This window comes from Amblyraja radiata, chromosome 26 (genome assembly GCF_010909765.2).
Source record: "Amblyraja radiata isolate CabotCenter1 chromosome 26, sAmbRad1.1.pri, whole genome shotgun sequence".
Lineage (NCBI taxonomy): Eukaryota > Metazoa > Chordata > Chondrichthyes > Rajiformes > Rajidae > Amblyraja > Amblyraja radiata.
The window spans coordinates 20,468,250-20,491,553 of NC_045981.1; the positions used below are offsets into that span (position 1 = coordinate 20,468,250).

Consider the following 23,304-nt stretch of genomic DNA (forward strand, 5'->3'; position numbering starts at 1 on the left):
ATCTGATAACTATCTCGGGTAACTTTCTGACATTACAGTAACGACTGCACTTCATTGCACTTCAATACTTGATGATCCATGGTTGTGGCGGTGTTTAAACAGGTAAATTATTTCTGAATGTTCAAGAAGGAACTGCAGATACTGGAAAATCAAAGATAGACAAAAATGCTGGAGAAACTCAGCGGGTGAGGCAGCATCTAGGGAGCAGAAATTATTTCTGAAGAGGGGTCTCGACCTGAAACATCACCCATTCCTTCTCTCCAGAGATGCTGCCAGTCCTGCTGAATTACTCCAGCTTTTTGTGTCTCTTCGGTTTAAACCAGCATCTGCAGTTCCTTCCGACAAATAATTTCCAAATCTACCCAAAGCACAATATTCCAAACCTCGTGTTTAAGAGACCAATGCTGACTGCACCATTTATCATTGTTCCTCTGTCGAATTCCTGAAGCTCCTGCGGGAATGTACTCAAACAGGGACCACAGCTGGCTCACCACCATCACTTCAAAAGAAATCAGGATGAAGCATCCCATTATCTTTTGCCCACATTAACATTCTGTGTATAAATGTAAGAACAAATTTTAACGACCTGCTGATTGGCATGGCATGTTTTCAGTTAGTTAAATCCTCTGCCTTGAAATGCTGCTTGTGTCTTGGATTGTGAATTGAGTCAACGATCTGTAGAGGTAACAGGAAAATGGGAAGGTGTGGTAAAAGTGTCATTAATGTGTTTTCTGCTTCATTTTTTTAGGTGGGCCTCGTTTATATGTTTAACTTGATTGTTGGGACAGGAGCGCTGACAATGCCACAGGCCTTTGCTGGTTCTGGCTGGGCTGTGAGCCTTGCCCTCATTATCTTCTTGGCATTTATGAGGTATTTATGCAATTGCGATACTGAACAGCAACAGGAAGAGTGCTGAGCACTTGTTGTCTGAAACCAACTGTTATGGCAACGATACACGTCAGAGGTGTAACAATAAGGGGGCGGCCCAGTTACATAGCTGGTAGAGCCACCTCCTCACAGTGCAAGAAAACTGAGATCAACCCTGATCTTGGTGTTGTCTGTGTGTAGTTTGCTATTCTCCCTGTGTCTGTGTGGGTTTCCTTGCATGACTTACTCTGGTCACCCTCCCCCCCCCCCCCCCACATACCAACGATGTACAGGTTAGAAGGTTAATTGGCTGCTGTAAAATGGCCCAAGTGTGTTGGTGTAGTGTAGTATCTGGGGAGAGTTGATAACAATACGAAGTGAATAAAGTTGGATTAGATCGGTGTAAATGGGAGGAGGATGGTCAGCATGGACTTGATGGGCCAAACGGCCCGTTTCAATGCTGCATCTCTCAATGACTAATAGCCCGAAGGGGTAGGATTTTTTTGAGGGGGAATAGTGGCCAAGCATCATCTTTTAGATTTTGCATGCTTTAGTTCAAGTTTGGAACTTTTCCTAGTTTCAATTAAATAAACTGCTTATTATGCTGATAATTAGATTCCTTTGTATTCAATTTCTCATCATCTCATAATTGAGAATCAATAAAAACAATTTGCACATTTTTCGGTGAGAACATGCAGATGAGATCCATTAACTAATTTTAGTTGATGAAATTATTGGTCTTCTATTGTTTAAATGAGATTATAGTTGCACTAAATTGACAGATCTTATAATAATCTTTTGAATTGTTAATAAAGCCAGATGCTAAAAAGGAAAGTTGCTGGAGATAAATTAAGCTGCCTGTATTCAAAGTAAAATGAAGCACTGGAAGAAATCATTTTAATGTGACTTGAATAACTGAAACTTGGTTATGGAATGAAGAGCACAGGCAATAAATAGTGGAAATTATAACAAACTGATTTGGTGAGGAAGAGGGTGATATGGAACCGGCACTATTTTGAGAAAGGGCAAAAGTAGAATGAATCCTGGAGTCGATTATAGATTTATGTAAATAGTAAGGGATCTTTTGTGCTACTGTTGTAGAATATAAATCCCACAATACAGGAAATAATATGAGGGTAAACCATATGTGCAAGTACGTGATATGAGTGCAGGACGTAACCATTAGAGACTATAACCACCTCCAGATAAACTGAGGTGGAGAAAGGATAACAGGGAACACACCCTTTGCAATGCTATTGTATTTCTTTTCTAACCTTGTTTTCAAACAAAACCACTATGAATTTGGAGCTAGTACTGAGAAATGAATCGGCATTTCAAACTGGAAAACGGTGGGGTGCCACAAGGATTGGTACTGGGTCCTTTATTATCCAGGATGATGGCAAGTGTATCGTACCCTTCATCACTCTGCCTGTATCGCAATATTTTGGGATCTATGTATTTATAACAAGGGTCTTACTGCTCAATAACAAGGCCCTGTTATTCATTGTGTGACCCCTGGCCTGCTTTAACCACCCAAAATGCACAACTTTGTACTTCCCTGCCCTCTCCTCTCTACCCCAGAATTAAACTCCATCTGCCATTTCTTTGCCCACTCTCCTAGTTGTTCTATATCCTGCTGGATCTAGACCCGAGACAACCTTCTAAAGTTTGTCATATATAATCATTTGGATGAGATTGTTGGTGGCATATCAGTACGTTTGCTGATAACATCAAAATTGGTGGGATGGTGGACAGTGAAGAATCTTGTCTGAGGTCTACATTGAGTAGGATCTAGATCAACCAAGAAAGTGGGCGAAGGAATGGCAGATGGAATTTTACTTGTTTTATTCCTTTGACGGGAGGGGGGGGGGGGGGGGGGGGGGGGGGGGAAGAGTGCCATGTGATATTAAACCAGGCCAGGTCATGCACATTGAATGACAATGCCCTGGGAATGTTAATGAACAGCAAGACCCTTGGTTTCAAGTACATCGTTCCCTGAACATGGTGACGCAGACAGCATGGTGAAGAAAGTATATCGTAAGCAAGCACCTAAGGCATTGAGTATGAGAGTTGGGATGTCATGTTATAATGTTTACAAATTGTTGTTAAGGCCAATAATTCTGCTCTCCATCAAATAAGAATTATGTGATTTAAAGTTAGAGAGGGTGCAGAAAACATTTGCAGGAATGTTGCCTGGACTGGAGGGCTTGTGTTGTAAGGAGAGACTGGACAGGCCTTGACTATTTTCCCAGGAGCGAAGTAGGCTGAGGAGTAACCTGAGGCTTATAAAATCATAAGGGGCATAGATAGGGCAGACAGTCTTTTTCTTGGGAAGGTGTGTCTAAATTTGGATGGTATAGGTTTAAGGTGATGGGGGAAATATCTAAATGAGGTATGTTTGTCCTCAGAGGTTGGTGGATATATGGAATGAGGTGGTAGAGGCAGGTACAATTGCAGTTTAAGAGATATTTGGACAGGTACGTGGATAGGAAAGGTTTAGAGGGTAGGCCAAACGCAGACAAAAAAGATTAACATATATAGGCAAATTGACCCGATTCTGTGCTGTGTAACTCGATTAATCTATGGATCAGCGAGCATGTGTAGAGGAATAAGTATCAATGGATCCTGATGGTTGGGGTCATATCATTCACAAAGGAGGGTGGTAGTCGGTTGTTGAAGACCAACCAATCACAGATCGTCGTTGCAGGACATTGCATTAGGGCAGTGTCCTAGGCCAACCATATATAATTGCTTCTCCACTGACTTGTCATTAGTGAACTGTTTAATTCCATTAGCAATTTCTCAGCTAAAGAGGCAGCCCCTGCCTGCATGCAGCAAGACCTGGTTAACATTACGGCACATGCTGATTGATTGCACAGAACGTTCATGACTCAAAGCTACTGGGGCAATGAGTAACTCTTAAAATGAAGAGTTTACCCACCCATGGCAAGCCTCCACCATATCATGCCGGGATCACCATTCACCAGGAATTAAGGCTAGCCATATAAATGGTCAGAAAATGCTGGAGTAACTCAGCGGGTCAGGCAGCATCTCTGGAGGACATGAATTGGTGATGTTTCGGGTAAGGACCCTTCTTTAGTGTAACTTCACCAACAGGACAACAGAGGCTCTATGGCGGCTCACTATTGCCCTCTTGAGGGCAGTTCTGGATAGGCATTGTGCCTGTCTTAGAGCAATGTCCTGGTCTCAAAGTGGATAAATGTATTAAAAAGCAACCTAAAGGATTGAGGTTAAATAAATGAGAGATTGACAAAGATCACGCAGGAATAAAATATGAAGCAATGAATTGGAGGAAAGTGATAGACAGATTGTTGGACAAAGGCCAGAGATGAAAACAAAAGGTGTGAGAGATTAGGAGTGGAGATTGTTGAAATGGTTCTGCCCAGTTGTTCTTTCTGTAGTTCTCTGACTGTTGTTCAGTATCAGACCAACTTTATATGTATTTCTGAATATGTAGATGAGAAACAAGTAATGATCCTAGAGTTGTTACACTCTGTATCTTTTACATGTTTTCCTTGACTAGCCTTCCAGTATTCCAGATAGTCTAAGGTTAGTGGCTGTGACAAGCTGATACAGATACTTTTTTAGTCAGTTTAATTTCAGAGATGAACTATGTTGAGTAAATGCTTAATTCCTGGGCTGTACATAATAGAAAGCTGGAAAGTATTCATCTCAGGAAGAAATGTCCATTTTAAATTGTTCCTTAATTACAAATATGATCTTTTTCTCAGTTACTTGAAGATGCTTTTGTAGATGCAGGAATAGGTGTTCACCAGGGGATGGCAGTACAGCGTTTGGTAACTGAACGCTGCCTTTAACATTTTGCAAGCTGTTATCTGCATTTTAAATGGAAGCAAGTTAGATTGCAGAGAGTTCCAAATGTTATGATCATGAACTAAAGAAAAACTCGACTAAATCCTAATGCAAGTTTCCCTGACTAAAATAAATAGAGTAAGAGTTATAGGGGAGAATAATTGTGTCCACAAGTACAGTGAAGTAACACTGATCCTCTCTCTGTACAGGGCCAATATGTAGATACATTAAACTCCATGGTGATGGTTTGGCCATGTGTCACACATTCTTAGGTTCTTTAAGTGCCAGTTGGCGATTGAACCATTGAGTTTTAAACTACAAGCAATATTTTGGTTGATTGAACTGCTCCATCTGCTTGCTGGAATAATCCAAATTTAACATGACCACCTTGTTTGCTCATCTCTGTAACGATCTTTGCTTCAGCCATTTAGAGTCAAAAGTATTCTAGGCTCCAAGTCTGCATAAAATCTACCATTTCCCATCTTTGATCACTGAAAATTACTGCTCTCTGAATATTATGCTAACCAGAGATGGTCTTTCCTTTATCAACTCAAACAAAATACTGATTTTTTTAAATCTATGTATTCTCGTAACATTCTCAGCTTTGTTGCAAATACTTGTAATGTCAGAGAATTGTGGAAAAGTACAGCCTAGAAAGGGGCCCTTGGCCCACCTTGTCCATGCTGACCACAGTGCCTATCTACATTCATCCCATTTGCCCGCTTTTTGGCTTGCATTACCTCTGCTCCTTTCCTTGTATGTGTCTTCGCTATCTTTGACCATTCCAGATACCCACCCCACTATGTGTGGATAAACTTGCCCCTCCAATCTCCTTTAATTTTCTCACCTCCTACCTTAAACCTGTGCTTTTGAGTTCTAAACTCCTTTCCCTGAGGAAAAAAATCCATCATTTTCAATGCCCTTAATTTTGTAAACCTTCAGTCTCTTAAATTCCAGTGAGAATAAACCCACCCTGTCAAATTTCTATTTATAACTACAACCCTCCAGATAACATCCTGGTGAATCTCTTATGTGCTCAGTGCACAATGCTTTGTGTGGTTCAACAGTATATTGAACAGATGCAACAGCTCTTCTACTCAATGCCTTGAAGGCATGCATACCCAAATGCCTTGTCACCAGATTCTTCTCCAAACCATGTAAACTCCTCCAATGAATCAATAAGCAAGAACACAGTCACTATCACGCATCAGTCTTCCTCACAGCAATGTTGCTCCTTGCCAGCTTTCTTGTGGAGTGCAGCTAATCTGTAGGAAGCCAGTATTGCTTAACTGCAGGTAAATGTATTCACTAAGCATGAATCTGTGAAAGAAGCTTAATCAATTATGAAGATTCAGCATTGCATACTGAATTACTGAATCCATCTGGGTTCCCGGAGATATGAATTGGTTTTGAAAGTTTATTTGCACTACTGGTACTGTGAATAACACAATTAACCGTCAATGAATTACAATCCATTTCTTGTCCATTTGAGCGGTCAAAACCATCGTAAAACAATGTGTTTGCTGCATAGACCATCGTGTGTGGCTTGGAGCCATAATCATACAGCGCAGAAATGGGCACTTCGGCTAAGCTCGTCCATGTTGACCATCGTGCATCCGGTCGGCACTAATCCCATTTTCCTTCTCGCATCGCAATTAATTTCCAAACCTCTTCTAATATTCTCATCACCCACCTACTGCAGCGGAGATTTACAGCAGCCGATTAATCTACCAACCAGTATTTATTTAGCATGTGGGAGAAAGCCAGTGTACCCAAGGGAAATCCACTTAGTCACGGAGAGAATGTGCCTATTCCACATAGATTGCAGCAGAGGTCAGTATCAAACCTGGGTCTTTGGAGTTGTGAGACAACCGGAATGCCACTGCTGTGCAATCTTTCTACAAATGTCCAGATATTTGGTGGCAAAAACATTTTTCTCTGACCCATTATGGCTATTTAAGTTTGATTAATAGCCTTGATTGATTTTCTGTTGCCCCTTTATACAAGTTGGGCTCTGAAAGATTTTAGAATCTGTTAGACCTGGCAACCAGTTTCCTCTTTCCTGGCGGCAAACACTCACGTCTGCCCTTGCATAATGTTTGGAGCATGATCCTCTTTTTCCCTTTTGATCAGCCATGATCATATTGAATGGTGATGCAGGCTCGAAGGGCCGAATGGCCTACTCCTGCACCTATTTTCTATGTTTCTATGTTTGCTGCAATAATTGTTAGGCATTGTCCTATATCTATGCTATTATCTCTCCTAGATTCTAATTATTAGACCTTTCATTTGTTCCCCCTGCTCCTCCTCTTCTTTTAATTACCTGCGTAAAGGAGTAAGAGGGGACTGCAGTAATGGTAAACTCTCTAATCTGATGTCAAAAATCGACAAGAAGTTTCTTTTGAATTATTCAATGTAATGCCGTCCCTTGGCATAAAATTACTCCACATGTGAACTGGTAGAGTCTGCTAATCTGGCTCGTTTGCCTGGGATCGGTGGGTTAAGCATTGGCATCCAGTATAGGTCTGCCTAACAGAAAAATCATTGTGATACCTGCACTCAAATATCGCTGTGTGCCAAACAACTATGGATGTCAGACAATCAAATCTTTCATTTTAAAGATTTAATGATGCTTGATGGAGCAGCATTAAATTTTTCTGATTTTAAAAATGCAATGTTGGAAATAATCAACAGATCAGGACGCATCTGTGAAGAGAGGCAGGTAATGTTTCAGGTCATTAACCTTTCATCAGAACTAAAAGGACTGAAATGAAATTAGCTTTAAGTTGTGAGGACGAGGGAGGGCTGGTGAGAACTAAGGGAAGGCCTGTGTTTAGTGGGATCCAGAAGTAGCTGGGTGGCACAAGGAGTGCAGGCTGAGATGGTTTCCTGGTGAAGAAACATATCAATTCCATTTAGAATATTTTGGAGAACCAAGAACATACATCTGGAGTAGGTGTAAGTAGAAGGTGAATGATATCTAAAGTTATTCAAAAGAGAAGAGACAGAAAATGATTGTCAATAAATGCATTCATTCTATAGTACAGTTACTTGGAATGTAATTATCTGCACATTTATCTTAGAATATTGATTGAACTACTAAGTTATAAAACTGATGGCATTGTGACATGAGAAATTATGAAATAAGTGAGAAGTACCCATTTGTACTGTGGGTACCATTTGCCTCCTGCAGAAGCTAAGTGTGCTAATACCCGATGCTCAGGGTAAGTTGCCAGGAACAAGAGTGTTAATGGGGTCGTGTAGCATTATCTATCAAGATGTGTTACTGACATTGCTGCTGCGCTGGGAACCCACTGGTGGTTTTGTAGAAATGAATTTCCCTGTGGCTCAACATGCATGGCAAGTCTCCCTGTGAGGACTGGGTAATGATCGACAGTGTTGCTGCTCGGAGTTGCGAGTGATGAGTGGCTGTAGGATTCTGGCATCTGTTGAGTCTCTGAGCAGATGCTGCCAGTCCACAGTGCTGACTTGTACTACCAGATGCCCCTGGTGAAGCTCTGAGCCCAACATTCCATGATGCTTGATCAGGTCTCATGGTTATTGACCTAAAAACATTAACTGTTTCCTCCTCCATAGATGCTGGTTGATCTGAGTATTTCTAGAATGTTTGTTATATTTCAATTACTTTTAGCATGCAGGCAGCGTAGATGAGTTTAACTTGACATCATGTTCAGCAGAGGACATTGTGGGTCTAGACGCCTGTTCATATGCTGTTCTAGGTTTACCCCAGTTTGTCAATTGACTCTGCCTCAGTGCTGGGAAGTAGTCATTACCATGTGTTCTATTAAGGAATAAATGTACTGCATTTGTGCAGTTTGTTCATAAAGTATTGCATTAGGCTGATGGTTTATTTGGAGTCCTTTGCATTAAGCCTGATGAACCTTGAACATTCTTTCTCCCTGCAGTTATATGACGACAACGTTTGTTATTGAGGCCATGGCAGCAGCAAATGCACATCGTACGCTGGAAGCAGAGGAGAGGCAGCGAATAGTAAGTACAGAGAATGCTGTTGAATTGTGATGGTCATCTTTAACCTAGTGTTCAGAAACGGGGATTGAATGGAATGCTCCTTTTACATTTGACCCAATTTTAATTTTTGTTGAAGTAAATGGAGACAAAACTTGGGTGGAGCATAAAGCCTATGCTTCACCCAATTCCTGCCCCAGCCTCGTGTAGGTAATTAGAGGACGCATGCTCTTCATGATTAGTCTGCAACACAAATTTTGAAACTAAGATTGTTGATTTCCGTTCTCCATTTTATGTGAACTCAGCTCAACAAAATTCGGAGTAATTGAGCTCTCCCTTGAGTAACAATTTATACAGGCTTGTCACTCTGTAGCTTGTTCAGCTCCAGTCTACTCTAAGTGGTGGTATTTCTCTGTCCCCTCTAGAGTTGCATGCATATCTGTCTCCAGAATCCTGCCAATATGGATCTGATGTCTTTCTGGTCTCCTACGATAAATTCCATCTTTGCAGAACATTTTCTAGTCAGCTACAATGTTATGTACATTGACAATGCGTGCCTTTCTAGCTTAAAACAAAATGTATTCCAATATCCAGGTGATACTAATATATGACGTGAGAAGGCCTGACTGATAAAACTGAAATTTAGACTCTCTGCCTGAAAATAAGTATGCAAACCTGTCCTGAGAGACAGCAAACTGTACCATTCAAGTGATACCTGTGAAGATGCCCAAACCACAGGATTTCCAGACATGTAATCTGGCTAAACTCATTTAGAAACATAGAAAATAGGTGAAGAAGGAGGCCATTGGGCCCTTCGAGCCTGCACCGCCATTCATTGTGATCATGGCTGATCATCCACAATCAGTAACCCGTGCCTGCCTTCTCCCCATATCTCTTGATTCCGCTAGCCCCTAGAGCTCTATCTAACTCTCTTTTAAATTCATCCATGAATTGGCCTCTACTGCCTTCTGTGGCAGGGAATTCCACAAATTCACAACTCTGGGTGAAAAAGTTTTTTATCAACTCAGCTTTAAATGGCCTCCCCATTATTCTTAGACTGTGGCCCCTGGTTCTGGACTCTCCCAACATTGGGAACATTTTTCCTGCATCTAGCTTGTCCAGTCCTTTTATCTTCTATATATTACTAAATCTCTGATCTTGACCGCTTTTGGCCCATTGTGCTGCGATTTCCGACAGAACGCCGCACCTACGGCCGTCATTTTTTGGCCACCTCGCTCAGAGCCCCTCTCCGCCTTACGGGTGCGGAGGATTTTCCCATCGATGAAAAATCAGAGATATTAATGTTTTTTTTTAAATTCACCATTCCCTCTGCTGCCCCTGCTGGAGGGAGGGGGAGGGACTATAAAACCAGGAAGTGGTGTGCCTCACTTAGTCTCTGCAAGATGGATGAAGCCAAGGGTCACGTCTCTCTGAGCTCTGAATAACACTGAACAAATGTCTACACAACTGTGAGTACCCTTAATGTGGTTTGAAAATGAAAATATGGTTTGTTTGAAGTAAAAAGGCACTGCCTGCATATAGTTGTTTGGGTGCTTTGGCTTGAAGTTGAAAGGCCACTACTTGCTGCAAATGGTGGCTTGGGAGCTTTGGTTTAAAGTTGAAAGGCACTACTTACTGCAAATGGTGGCTTGGGTGCTTTGGCTTGAAGTTGAAATGCACTATTTACTGCAAAAGGTGGCTTGGGAGCTTTGGTTTTAAAGTTGAAAGGCGCTACTTACTGCAAATGTTGGCTTGGGAGCTTTGGCTTGAAGTTAAAAAAATCACCATTCTCTCTGCTGCACCTGCTGGAGGGAGGGGGAGGGACTATAAAACCAGGAAGTGGTGTGCCTCACTCATCTCTGCAAGATGGATGAAGCCAAGGGTCACGTCTCTGAGCTCTGAATAACACTGAACAAATGTCTACACAACTGTGAGCACCCTTAATGTGGTTTGAAAATGAAAATATGGTTTGTTTGAAGTAAAGGCACTACCTGCAAATGGTTGTTTGGGTGCTTTGGCTTGAAGTTGAAAGGCACTACTCACTGCACATGGTGGCTTGGGTGCTTTGGCTTGAAGTTGAAAGGCACTACTTACTGCAAATGGTGGCTTGGGTACTTTGGCTTGAAGTTGAAAGGCACTTCTTACTGCAAATGGTGGCTTGGGTGCTTTGGCTTGAAGTTAAAAGGCACTACTGCAATGCACTTACTTCCTGTTTGCACTGTATATTGATTTAAGATAAAATACTACCACTTGCGGCTGTGATTTTTGGCCATCTTACTCAGTCCCCCCTCCGCTGAGCAGGTGCCGAGAATTCTTCCCATCAATGAAAATAAAAGTGTTATTAGTGTTTAAAAAATGTTGAGAATCTCTCTCCTGTCAATCACGCCCTGAAAGCCACACCTTTTCCGGTGGGAGGGGGAGGGGTTATAAAACCCGGAAGTGTGGGTGTGGCTCAGTCGCTGCATTGATGGGGGAGGGAGAGGTCATGACTCTGTCTGAGCTGTGAATCAACTGAACACACTGAATGTCTACTGAACTGAGTTTGGTGTTTGTGTGGTTTTATGGTGGTTTCACCCTGCATGAAATGGTATGAAGCTGCATTTGAATTTGGTGGCCTTGCACCCTGCTTGAAGTGGTTGGAAACTGCACCTGAATTCGGTGGCCTTGCACCCTGCTCATAGTGGTAAAAACCTGCACTTGAATTTGGTGGCCTTGCACCCTGCTTGAATGGTAGGAACATGGATTTGAATTTGGTGGCCTTGCACCCTGCTTGAAATGGAATTTCAAGGAATAGTCATGAGTCAACTGCCAGCCCACCAGCCGTGAGTTAGCTGCCAGTAGATCAGGCTTGATGGACTGAGCTGCCACCCCAAGAACCCATACCAGCACTCCAGAAAGCCTGGCCACCAATATTGGAATTGGTGGAGAGGTGGAATATTGCGTCGGGGGACCAGCCCTCCCATGTGAACATGGGACCCAACGGGTCCCACTTAGTCTAGTAATTTTATACGTTTCTGTAAGATAGCCGCTCATCCTTCTAAATTCCATTGATTACAAGCCCAATCTTTCCAATCTTTCCTCATATGACAGTCCCGCCATCCCGGGGATTAATCGGGATGTGTGCCAACAAATTATTGTGGATGCATCTGGTGGGCGTTCCTTCCACAGAACTGACCCCTTTTGGATCTGACAGTCTCTGCACAGCTTCTCTAATCCACATTATTGACCTCTGACGTCCTCTTTATGATGCACTTTGTACAAATAATTTTCCATCTGCCTGGTACACACCTGTTCCCACATGCAGGGCATTTTCTTGTTCGGTTATTCCATTTGCTGCCCACAGGACTTGCAACAGCTGAACAACTTTGTACTTTCCCAGCTCTGCCTGATGTCCTGTGCTTCATCCCATGTAACTCCCACTTTTGCCCATCCACATGTCCAACCTGGTTTTTGAGAACTCTGCAGGTTTGCAGATTTGGGTGTTAACCCTTGTCTCATGCAGTAGTTGTTCCCTCAGGCTGCACAGTAGATTGTGCATGCAATCTGATTTCTGCCAAGAGTTTCCTGCCATGCACAATCTACTGTGCAGTCAGAAGTAATCTCAAGACTGGGATGAGGTTGATTGGCAGATGGTTGGACAAAGGCCAGAGATGAAAAGCTAAATTGTAAGATGACAAAGATGCAAATTATGAAGCCAGAGGAACGAATATAGGTGGGAGGAGGGGGAAGGGAGAAATTAATACACATCCAGATGGGGCACAGGGAAAAGGGAGGGGGAGGGGGTGAGTGGGAGGTGTTAGAAGGTTATTTTCCTAAAATTGTAGAATGCAAGTGTAATATGAGGTTCTGTTCCTCCAGTTAGTATGTATCCTCACTCTGGCAATGGAGGTGGCCCAGGACAGAAATTTCACAATGGGAAGGGGAGTTAAAATTGTTAACGACCAGGAACTCCAGCTGGCCTTGATAGACCGAGCGCAAGTGTTCAGCAGAAGCCTAGTCGGCACTTGGTACATAAATGAGGCCACTGGGAGTATCAAATGCAGTAAATGAGGTTAGCAGTGGTACATGTGAACCTCTCTCTCGCTTGGCAGGCATGCTGGGTCTCTGGATGGATGTGAGGGAGGAAGTATAGGCGTCGCATCTCCTACGGTTGCAAGGGAAAGTACCTGCAAATTTGCATCTCTGGCTCCCATTTGTGGTGAGTGGGGAAAGATGCTAGTCTTGAACACAAGTGGCAAATCCCAGTCAATTTGTTTCAGAGCTGTTATCTCTGCACATGAACACCAACAAATCTGCAGTCACTGGAAACTGCTGTCTCTACTGTTTTTGCATTAAAGGTGGATGATAGTGATGCTTCTTCAGATTCCTACGATGATGACAAGAGTGAGGTTGCGATGCTCGATGGCCATGAACGGTCAGAGACGAGACCTATTCTCTCAGTGCGTGAGTATTCAGAAAAATATCTTGCAAAAATGTTAACTAAAATCTGCAAATTGATCCTCGTAGGTAACTTTGTACAAATTGCACAGAGTTTATGTTAAACTCTCGTACATTGTGTTTTTTCTACTTGTAAGACTGTGTGATAACTCAAATTGGTACCTTAATTGGTGCATGTGACAATAAATATGAACTTGAACTGCTGTGATCACAAAACAATGTTGCTAGTAAAGAGACTCTTCCATCAATGGAATTGGGATTGTTGCTGATCTTCAAATGAGCCCTAGATTCTCTGAAATGGGCCAATTTTGAATGGATAGTTAATGCTGTTTTCTTGCATTTTTTTTTGTTTGTGCCCGTCCAATTCTCTTCTTCTTCTTCTTCTTCTTCTTCTTCTTCTTCTACTTCTTCTTCTTCTTGCATATGGCATGCACAGCCTAAAGTTGTAGGTCAACTTGTTCTATTTGATCTATTTGTTTGTGCACGTCGGGTTGATTGCATTAGTCGAAACAGGGTGGACCACGTGAATGGTCCAATCTCCCACCCCAATTCTCTTTTGAAACCTTTGAGGTAATTCTGCATCCTCCCCTCTTAGACTCAGTGAGCTCCAGATCATTTTCTGCATAGATTTTGCTGACATTCCCTTGCATCTTTTGCCCACCATTGTGAATCTGTGCTCTGTCCCTGAACTGCCTCCTAAAACACATTCCTTGTCTTAAACCAGTCATGACCTAGCACACCTCCATCAAATCACTCAACCTTCCTCACTCCAAAGACAACAACTGAAGTTTCTCCAAATTAACTTTGCAGCTGAAATTCTCCTCCTTTTTGGAACCATTTAATCTTTTTTACACTTTCAAGAGGGCCTTCTCATCCTTAAAATATGGTGACCAGAATTGCCTGCAGCACTGAGTATTAAAAATGGCGAAAACACTCAACAGGCTCAAGATGTTGGTAGACAAAAATGCTGGAGAAACGCAGCGGGTGAGGCAGCATCTATGGAGCGAAGGAAATAGGCAACGTTTCGGGTCGAAACCCTTCTTCAGGTTGTTGCCTGGATTCGAAAAATTAGCCCTTCGGCCCCTCCGTACTGACCTCTTTGCCCATCTACACTAATCCCATTTGCCAGCATTAGAACATATTCTTGTATGCATTGCCTATTTACGTTCCTCTTAAAGGTAGTGAATGGAGCACCACCTCCATAACATGTTCCAGATATCAACCACTAAACTTTTTTTAAACTATCCCTAAGATTTCCCTTAAATCTCCTACTTCCTCTTACCACCCATCCACAGTGTTAGCAGAAGACCTCAACTTGGCTTGAATGTTAACATGCTCTGGTATCAACAAATAGCAGCTGACATACTTGTTTGTTAATTTCATCATATTGTAATCTAGTGAGCTCTGATTTTTGGTTCTGCTACCTTTCCCTCTGTGGGAATGTATCTATCCTCCAGTTGAAACATCTCTGCAGAGGAGGGCAACAAGAGAGAGTGCTGAGGAGGTTTGAGAATTTGCCAGAGCTATCGAATTAAAGTTATGAGAAAGACCCAAGTCACATTTTGTTGCAATATGCACAATTACAGTCAGGTACATATACCTTGAAAATCTTGGTGATTTATTTAGGAAACCGCAAGCTGACAAATCGATTTGAAGGGCCTGGAGAGGGTGAAGGAAGGATCTGTATCTCTTGGCATAAGTTATTAACTGGGATTAAAAACAAACAGCTGGAGGAACTTACTGGGTCGACAAGAGCAATAGAGATTTGCAACATTTGTGGGGAGGGGGAAGAACCTGCTGATATTTCAGATTGAGACCCTACATCAGGAGAGGGAAGATGGCAGATATAAAGAGAAAGGAAGGTGTGAGACAGACCAGGAGGTCTTCTTTTGTGTGGCGTGCACAGCCTAAAGTTGTAGGACAACTTGTTCTATTTGATCTTCTGTGTGTGCACGTCGAGTTGATTGCATTAGTCGAAACAGGGCGGACCACGTGAAGGTTGCAATCTTCCACCCCAGACCTGGAGGTGACAGGTGAACTTCTGCCTCAACAACTAGGGTGTTTGGATTGTATTAATTGGCAGAGTTGTTGGATGGGATTGAGAGAAATTAAGAGTATCTGAATGAGCACTTGCAGAGGCCTGAGGTACAAGACTGGCTGGAAGTTGGAAAGGGACCATCATCTGCATTTGTTACTGGTAAGAAAATAATGAACTGAATGAACCTCTGTTACTGGAAATCACTATTGCTCTAGTTCCTAACTCATTAATTATCAATCACCCAATATCAACAAAATATTATCTATTACGTTCATTATTTCTTTTCTGAGTACAAATTAACAGTGGACTCATTCACTGTATATTTTTTTAGAAATATTTTACTTATTGGCCTTGATTGTTTTTGCCAATAACTGTTCTGTGGCGGTTACATTTTGATCTCACCATTAATTGAATCGTCTTTTCCCTCCCGTCTGGCCATGAGCTCCAAGATTTTAAATATCTCCCATCAGATTCAATCGCAACCCCCTCGGGTTTGTCCCAAAGAGAACAGCTTGAGCTACTCCAGTCTTTCCACATAATTAAAGTCCTTTCCTGGAATCATTTTAGTAATTCTCTACTACACCCATTTTTAAATCCTACCAATTTCTCTGATGTGTGACACCCAGAACTGAGCACACAAACTGCAATCGCATGTGATTAAACACTCTATCCTTCAGTAAAGCACGGGAACTATGCTTATTTTTTGGAGATAACATTCTCAAGCTACTCTGCTACATTTGGAGAGGCATCTTTGGTAATAGGATTTCAGAACCAAGATGGACTATTCATTGGATATGTCTGGTTATCAGGTTGTGAAAGCTTCAGTCATGTCTTTAGCATTAGCGCCCTGTGCACCACCATCATGGAGGATGGGGATGTGCCTGGAGCTGCTTCCACCACCATTTATGATACTGTAATAGGACCACAGAGCTGATTTAGAATCACTTTCCTTCGTCTGTTGCAGTTCTTGCTGCTGACTGTGTAATGATGAGAGGTTTCACCACACTAGCATGTTATTGTTAAATACATGCAGTACTGCTTCTGATATGCCTTTCTGCACCTCTATTAAACCTGGTTTAATTGATGTGGTAGAGTTGAGTGTTGTGCAAGATCATGAGGTCATGGATGCTGGTGGTGTACTTTTTTACTGATGATCCACAGAGCTTCATGGATGTCCATATTTAAGCTACTTGGTCGGCTTTGTATCGGTCTCCTTTAGCACAAATGTAGGATGGATGAATACTCAATGTGAAAAAGTGTCTTCGTTTGCAATAAATCTGTATGGTTGTCACTCCTGTCAAGTGAGTTATCTTGTTATCTTGGACAAATGCATCTTCAGATAGATTGGGAGGATGTGGTTGTGGGCTTGTCCGAGATGTTGGTTCACTACCTGCTGCAGACCTAATCTAGCAGCCATGATCATCGGGGCTTGCTCAAGTCACTCCTGGTGATGGACATTGAGGATTTCACCTGTTGTGTTCGATAAATCACTGGTCTGCTCTGATAAGAAATGACATAAAGATTGGTGTTAGGCGCCCTTTCGGGGAGAGAACCTCGGCCTTGGAGCGTGTCGCGAACGGTGCTAGGTGATCTTGAACAAAACATCCTGTGGCGTGCTCTGATGAGTTTGCGAGTGCGTACGGGTTTATGTGAGTGTATGTAGAAACATCCTACGGTGTGCTCTGCTGTGTACTCGGGGTTTGCGAGTGCGTTCGGGGGTATTTGAGGATACGTGAGTGTATGTGCCTTATATAGTAGTGTAATAAATTACTGAGTGAATCAAAAGTTATCTGAATCCAGTGATTTATAGAACAAAACGTCACCAGAGTACATTCCGTGCACTCGCTACTTTCAGAGCTGCTTCCATTAGGGAAGGCAGTAGATGATGATCAGGAGTTGTAGATTTCTGCCATTTGTTGAACATCTGGTTGATCTATCTTGCTCGTATAGCTGAAATTCCCAGTAACGGTGACAGGATCTGTTGTCTTGGCTGAGCCGTGTGATTATAAATGCTACCATGTCAAGTTGTTGCTTTACTAGTTGGGGCAAAGGTCGCCCAAATTAAGCCATAAGCCCCCAGATGATTGAGGTTTGTGAGGAGGATATTGCCTTGTCCCATACAGATCCGATGGCTTGGTTGGTTCTTGGTTTGACAATATTATTCTGTAGTAGCTTGAAACAAAGCAGCGGCTTGCTCATGTTGCAGAGGTCAACATCCATCTTACGGGAGGTTAGAGGTTTTGCTGACCTGGATAGACTTTTGTAATATTCAAGCAGCTTCATAATCGGCACGCTGACTTCATTGTTTAATTAGTTGTAGTGACTGGGTTAAAATAGTTTGTCAGGCCCTGCAATCTAGATGCAGGGTTTTGAGTGTGAAAGCAACAAAGTCCATTCTACTATTCCTTCAGGTAAGTAAAACAAAGATAGAAGACTAGAAAAGTGGTATGGGAGGCAGCAGTTTCCATTCCAAGGGAGGAATCAGACTGACTCCACATGCCGAATAACTGGAACAGTAGATAGGGACTAGAGCTAATTAAGGAAAATGAATGGGCTGCAAGTGAGTGGGGGCAAATAGATGTTTCCAGAGAGGATGCATTCAAATGTTTTAAAGGAAGATTCCAGGAGGTGATCAGAGGGAGACAGCAAGTGTTTAACGAAAATAACAGGGCATTCAATTATTTGGGCACACAGAAAACCATTGTGGAATTGGAGGCGCAGGCAGTAAGGATACTATAGTAGTCCATGGAGAGATTTAACATTGGGTAGAATGGGTAAACTAAATGCTCGGCTGAATTTGAGAGGATGTGTTCATGAATACATTCAACAGTGTAATCAAAAGTCAACTCGCTTTGTGGAGCACAGCATAAGTACCCTGAGGACAACACTGTCTGCTCATGACCTAGCTGCTTCTACTTGCTGCTTTCCTTTTACCTTGAGCGGCTGCCTGGTCCTGAAGCCAGTTCTTGATTAACACTGGGCCTTCCTGGTAATGAAACTTGCCTGCAGGAAAGCTTTGACAGCTGCCATAATCGTTGACGCTCAGGAGCATTCAAAATAATGAAAAACTATAAAAAAATTAATCTTGCTAATAAAAATTGCATGAATATTTTACACCAAATTTTAATGAACATGAATGACAAGCACACAGTGTAAGGAGTAGGCCAGTTAATTCATCGCACTTACGCTATCATTTGTGGCTGAGCCTTTATTTGAACATCTCTTCCCTTTTGTAGACCGGATCACAGCAGGCTTGTCCAATACTGGTGCTATAGAGCCAGACTGACTTTGTATATTGACGTATCCCAACTAGAGTACATGCCATGTCTTCTCTGGTGCTTCCTAGTGTCGCTCAGCAGGAGGACTGATTCGTCAGCTGTGGGAGGACGGTGAGTGGTAATAGGTGTCCGATCTAAAGCCCCGTGACTTTTATCGAAATAGAGAGCATTTTCATGTTGGGGGAAATACTGAAAGTCAAAGGGCATGGTGTTGCGGAAGTATGCTGTAACTGAAAAGTGGATTGAAAGAAAATGGGAAGGATGGTGGTAGATCTGAAGAATGGGAGAACTTGAGACCAGTGAGAGATGTTCAAAAGGTACACAAAATTGCTGGGGAAACTCAGCGGGTGCAGCAGCATCTATGGAGCGAAGGAAATGGGCGACGTTTCGGGCCGAAACCCTTCTTCAGACAGAGATGTTCAAAATATTGATGGAAGGACAAAATAGAATGAAAGTAAATTACTAAGGAATATAAGGTGCAAATTGGAAAAGCCATAGTGACAGTGCCATTTATAACTCTTGGTTCCTTTTAAATGGAGAAAGGAAATTAACTGAGGGTGAGGAAATGGTTTGCTTCAAAGTGCAAGACAACAGCTGGTTTTCTTCAAAGTGCAAGACAACAACAGCATATTTAGAATAGTGTGAACAAGGGGGGGGAAGGTGAAACTTAAAATAGTTATGGCTAGAGAAATAATACAAGCTGAACTGAGAGTGTTAAAGGCAGTCAGCTTTTAACAATCTCAGTTCAGCTTGTATTATTTCCTCAACCTGCTGATGGCCTGCATCTGTAACAAGGTTAACTTTAATAGGGTTCGAGAATGAGGCTGCAGCGTGTGTGGATGCATTCGTTTTGAACTCTGCAGTTCCCTGATTTCTGCAAACGCACCAGTGGATTGAAATTTAATGCACCTATTTAAGAAAGGAGTAAGAGGGATCGACTGATTTGCTTATTAACACTTGAAAAATGGTGAAATACTAATTTTAGTGAGTGAGATCTAATGTTTCTGCTGCTTTCAACCCATGGAGAACCCTGTTTCTCCATCTCATTTTTAGTTTTGGACCCTGCTCCTGAAGCGCTGTTCGAATTATACCACATGACTTTCATTTCAGCTTTTGGAAAACTGGTTAAGTTTGTCATTATAGGTCGGTTAATAGTTTGAGTTCTCTATAAACCAATAGTTCTCAACCACACCTCCTCCCACCCTGCCTCTTGCGAGGACTCCATCACTTACTGTCTTTCTGTTTTTGCCGCATTCACTCTCAAGCTGAGGCTTTCCACTCCAGGATAGTTGAGATACTTTATTTCTTCTGTAAGCATGGTTCCCCGTTGTTGTTGTGGATGGAGAGGGATGTCTGCAATTTTTTGATTTGCTCATCCCTCCCCCCTACACTTTTTCCTGCAACTTCAGGATATATTACACCTGTCCCGACATGTCCTCTCTTGCCTCCATTCAGGGACCCTGACAGCCTTTCCAGGTGAGATAAGGTTTACTTACATCTCTTCCAACCTAATACATTTGGTGCTCGCAATGTGGTGACCCCTACATCAGAGAGACCAAACATAGTCTCGACTCGGCAACTGTTTGCTGAAGGCTTGTGCTCTGTCCAACAAGGTCTACTGGAGCTCCCAGTTGCTAACCATTTTAACTCCCCATCCCATGTCAATACTAAACCTTCAGTCTTCAGTCTTTTCCACTGCCAGAGCAAGGCTACATGTAAACTGAAAGAACAAAACCTCATAACCTCCTCTTTGGTAGCCTACAACGGCATGAACATTGATTTTTCCAATTTCAGGTTAAATCCCTCCTTTACTTTTGTGACCCCCCTGTTTTGTGCCCTCATGCTTTCATCTTTCTCCAACGTTCCTTTCCCCTCCTTCCACTCATCTTCCACCCCTTCCTTCTTTCTTTTATTCTCCCTCACCCCTGTCCTTTTCATCCCCCTATCCCCCCCTCCAGTTTTATATTTTACTCCTTCTTCCTCCTTCCACCCTTTTGTCTCAGTTTCATCTCTTACCTTTGTTATAATCTCCATCCATTTGCCAATTACTCTTTGCCTGGGTTCACCTATTGCTCTCCAGATTTTGTTCCATTCCTTCTCCTTGCCTTTGTTTCCAGCTTTTTTTCCCCTTTATCAATCCAAAGAAGCGTCGCAACCCGAAATGTCATTCATCTATTTCCTCAACAGATCTACCTAACCTGCCGAGTTCCTCCAGCACTTTGATTTTGCCGAAGATTCCAACATCTGCAGTTTCTTTTATTACTGTTTAAATCCAAGACAGCTTTTTTTCTGCTTGTCAATATCCAAAGTAACTTGAGTAATTCTCTAGTTCCCAGTTGAAATCTCATTGTAACCTATTTGGTCTGTATATTGCTTATGGTGTTCCCTAATTAATCAATAGCATTACAGTGTATCCAATTAGCGTTATGGAGACGCCTGTAAACAATAGAACTAGCTGTGCAACTAATTAGATTAAACAAGAAGACCTGATTCTTTGATTTGGCCATTGATTTGTGGATTATTTAACTTGTTCTAAACATTACATGTAATTGCTGGTTGTCCTTTCTGTCAACGAATTAAAGCGCTAACCATCATCTAACTTGTTTTTATGCCTAGAAAGAACCAGTCCGAACAATGCCTTTGACATTGTGGAACGAATAGAAATGGGTCAGATGGCTTCCATGTACTTCAATAAAGGTGAGACTTTCCCCAAACGTTTATTTGTTCATGTAAATGTCTACTGTTTGATAAGTGGTTACAGTGACAACTTTACCTTTGCTTGGTTGGTGCTAACAGAGCAGCAATCAGCCTGGGTGGCCTTAACTTGAAGGTAGGAAATCAATGCGTATTGCCGCTTGTTTGACAATCTTGACCATGTTCACTCCTAGTTCAATCATCTCTATAAGCTTTGAGTAAATTCAGAAGCAAAAATCCAATCCTGTCTGTGTTTGATTAATGCCAAATTTTGGGACATTCAGTAGCTCCCCAAGAGCTGTTGCTGACACATTTCATTGCAAACTTATATGAAAAGACCAGAGCTATAAAAACCTGCGGTGAGCACAAAAGTTAATTACTATGTAGACTGTAAGATTACTTTATTATGCAGAAATATAATAAATTATTCTGTATGACAGTTTTCGAAATTATTTTGTGTCGGTTCATCAACGCACCAGTCTTCAGAGTATTTTATTAATGTGATCAGGTCCTAAGTAAAAGTCGTGCCTGTATTAGCTGGAGACTGTTTCTTCCCACGCTATAAACATTGTACCATCTACAGCATGCACTGCAGTTACTTGCCCGGGCTACTCCAATAGCGTCTCCCTGACACATGGCTTTTAATTACTTCAAAAGTAACAACACAAGGTATTGTAGTACAATTTAATTAATGATCATCTACTAGTTTGAAATGTTAAGACAAGCTGTAAAAGGCTATTGGGAGGCAAGGTGCATTCCCAAGTACAATTTAATGCATTCTTAACCCAGATGGGCTGTTCCGGGACAATGAATGGCTTTCTGACCTGATTTATAACCTTTTGGGATTTCTATTCTTTTGGGATCTCGCTGGCCCTCCACTCCGCTCTGGACCACTTGGACAACAAAAACTCATATGTCAGGCAGTTATTCATCGAAGAAGGGTTTCGGCCTGAAACGTCGCCTATTTCCTTCGCTCCATAGATGCTGCTGCACCCGCTGAGTTTCCCCAGCAATTTTGTGTACCTTCGATATTCCAGCATCTGCAGTTCCCTTTTGAACACAGTTATTCATCGATTACAGCTCGGCATTTAACACAATCATCCCCTCCAAGCTGGTTACCAAACTCGCAGAACTGGGTCTCTGCGCATCCCTCTGCAATTGGATCCTCGACTTCCTCATTCACAGACCACAGTCTGTTCGTATTGGTGGAAATGTGTCAGCCTCGATAACAATCAGCACGGGAGCACCTCAAGGCTGCGTGCTCAGCCCCCTGCTGTACTCACTCTATACCCATGACTGCGTAGCCAATCACAGTGCGAACTCCATCATCAAGTTCGCTGACTACACCACTGTTGTGGGGCGTATCACTGATGGGGATGAGTCAGAGTATAGAAGAGAGATCGAGCAACTGTCCATATGGTGCCAGCGCAATAACATGGCCCTCAACACCAGCAAAACCAAGGAACTGATTGTGGACTTTGGAAGGAGTAGGAGTGGGACCCACAGCCCCATTTATATCAACGGGTCGATGGTTGAAAGGGTCAAGAGCTTCAAATTCCTGGGCGTGCACATCTCTGAAGATCTTTCCTGGTCCGAGAACACTAATGCAATTATCAAGAAAGCTCATCAGTGCCTCTACTTCCTGAGACGATTACGGAGAGTCGGTTTGTCAAGGAAGACTCTCTCTAACTTCTACAGGTGCACAGTCAAGAGCATACTGACCGGTTGCATCGTGGCTTGGTTCGGCAATTTGAGCGCCCTGGAGAGGAAAAGACTACAAAAAGTAGTAAACACTGCCCAGTCCATCATCGGCTCTGACCTTCCTTCCATCGAGGTGATTTATCGCAGTCGCTGCCTCAAAAAGGCTGGCAGTATCATCAAAGACCCACACCATCCTGGCCACACACTCATCTCCCTGCTACCTTCAGGTAGAAGGTACAGTAGCCTGGACTTCCGGTGGCGTTAGGACTTCCGGTGGCGCTATGGAGTAGGAGAGACTCGCGCCAACTAGCTCCGTGAAAAAAAACGAAAAAACGGGGGGGAAAAACAGATCCTACCTGCAGAAAACGGCACCGATTGTTTTGCAGTAAGCCCGTGACGTCATCAGGCGCGCGACACCGGCAGTATGTCGACTCGGCATACTCCCCCCACAAGACAAAAAACGGCAAG

General features: G+C 42.6%; 1 protein-coding gene across 4 annotated transcripts in view; it reads left to right on the forward strand.

The window, feature by feature from the left end:
• The window catches only part of tmem104 (transmembrane protein 104), an 87,655-nt gene that overhangs the window by 19,940 nt on the left and 44,411 nt on the right, over nt 1-23,304 (forward strand). For all 4 annotated transcript variants that reach the window (XM_033044426.1, XM_033044427.1, XM_033044424.1 and 1 more), the window contains exons 3-6: nt 749-870; nt 8,628-8,712; nt 13,026-13,131; nt 21,058-21,138. In XM_033044426.1, coding sequence (XP_032900317.1) covers nt 749-870; nt 8,628-8,712; nt 13,026-13,131; nt 21,058-21,138 — 394 coding nt within the window. The remainder of the gene's footprint in view (nt 1-748; nt 871-8,627; nt 8,713-13,025; nt 13,132-21,057; nt 21,139-23,304) is intronic.